Source organism: Chaetura pelagica, unplaced genomic scaffold (assembly GCF_000747805.2).
Source record: "Chaetura pelagica isolate M959 unplaced genomic scaffold, ChaPel_1.0 scaffold872, whole genome shotgun sequence".
In the NCBI taxonomy this organism is placed as follows: domain Eukaryota; kingdom Metazoa; phylum Chordata; class Aves; order Apodiformes; family Apodidae; genus Chaetura; species Chaetura pelagica.
This window is the reverse complement of record NW_009952388.1, coordinates 19,651-19,984: the sequence shown is the minus strand read 5'-3', so window position 1 is coordinate 19,984 and position 334 is coordinate 19,651. Positions and strand designations below refer to the sequence as shown.

Sequence of the window (334 nt, the reverse complement as noted above, 5' to 3'; positions counted from 1 at the left end):
CCCCCCAGCGCCTGCCCCCCTGGCTGCTCTACCACGAGTTCACCATCTCGCAGGACAACTGCCTCCGTGTCGTCTCCGAGATCCAGCCCCAAATGTGAGGACCTTGGGGATGGGGTCCCAGAGCTGGCAGTGGCCTGGGAGCACAGTGGAGCCCAGATGGTCTCCTCTCCTGGGGTCAAGTGGAGGGCTGTTCCCATAGGGGGGAGTGAGGAGGCAGCTCCAGGCTGACACCCCTCATTGACCCCCCATTCCCACAGGCTGGGGGAGCTGGCACCCCAGTACTACCTGAGCAACCTCCCGCCCAGCGAGAGCCGGGACCTGCTGTGGAGCTGCG

General features: G+C 65.9%; 1 protein-coding gene across 1 annotated transcript in view; it reads left to right on the top strand.

Moving 5' to 3' along the window:
* The window catches only part of DQX1 (DEAQ box RNA-dependent ATPase 1), a 12,263-nt gene that overhangs the window by 3,886 nt on the left and 8,043 nt on the right, over window positions 1–334 (top strand). The window contains exons 7-8 of the mRNA XM_010008177.1: window positions 9–94; window positions 258–323. Coding sequence (XP_010006479.1) covers window positions 9–94; window positions 258–323 — 152 coding nt within the window. The remainder of the gene's footprint in view (window positions 1–8; window positions 95–257; window positions 324–334) is intronic.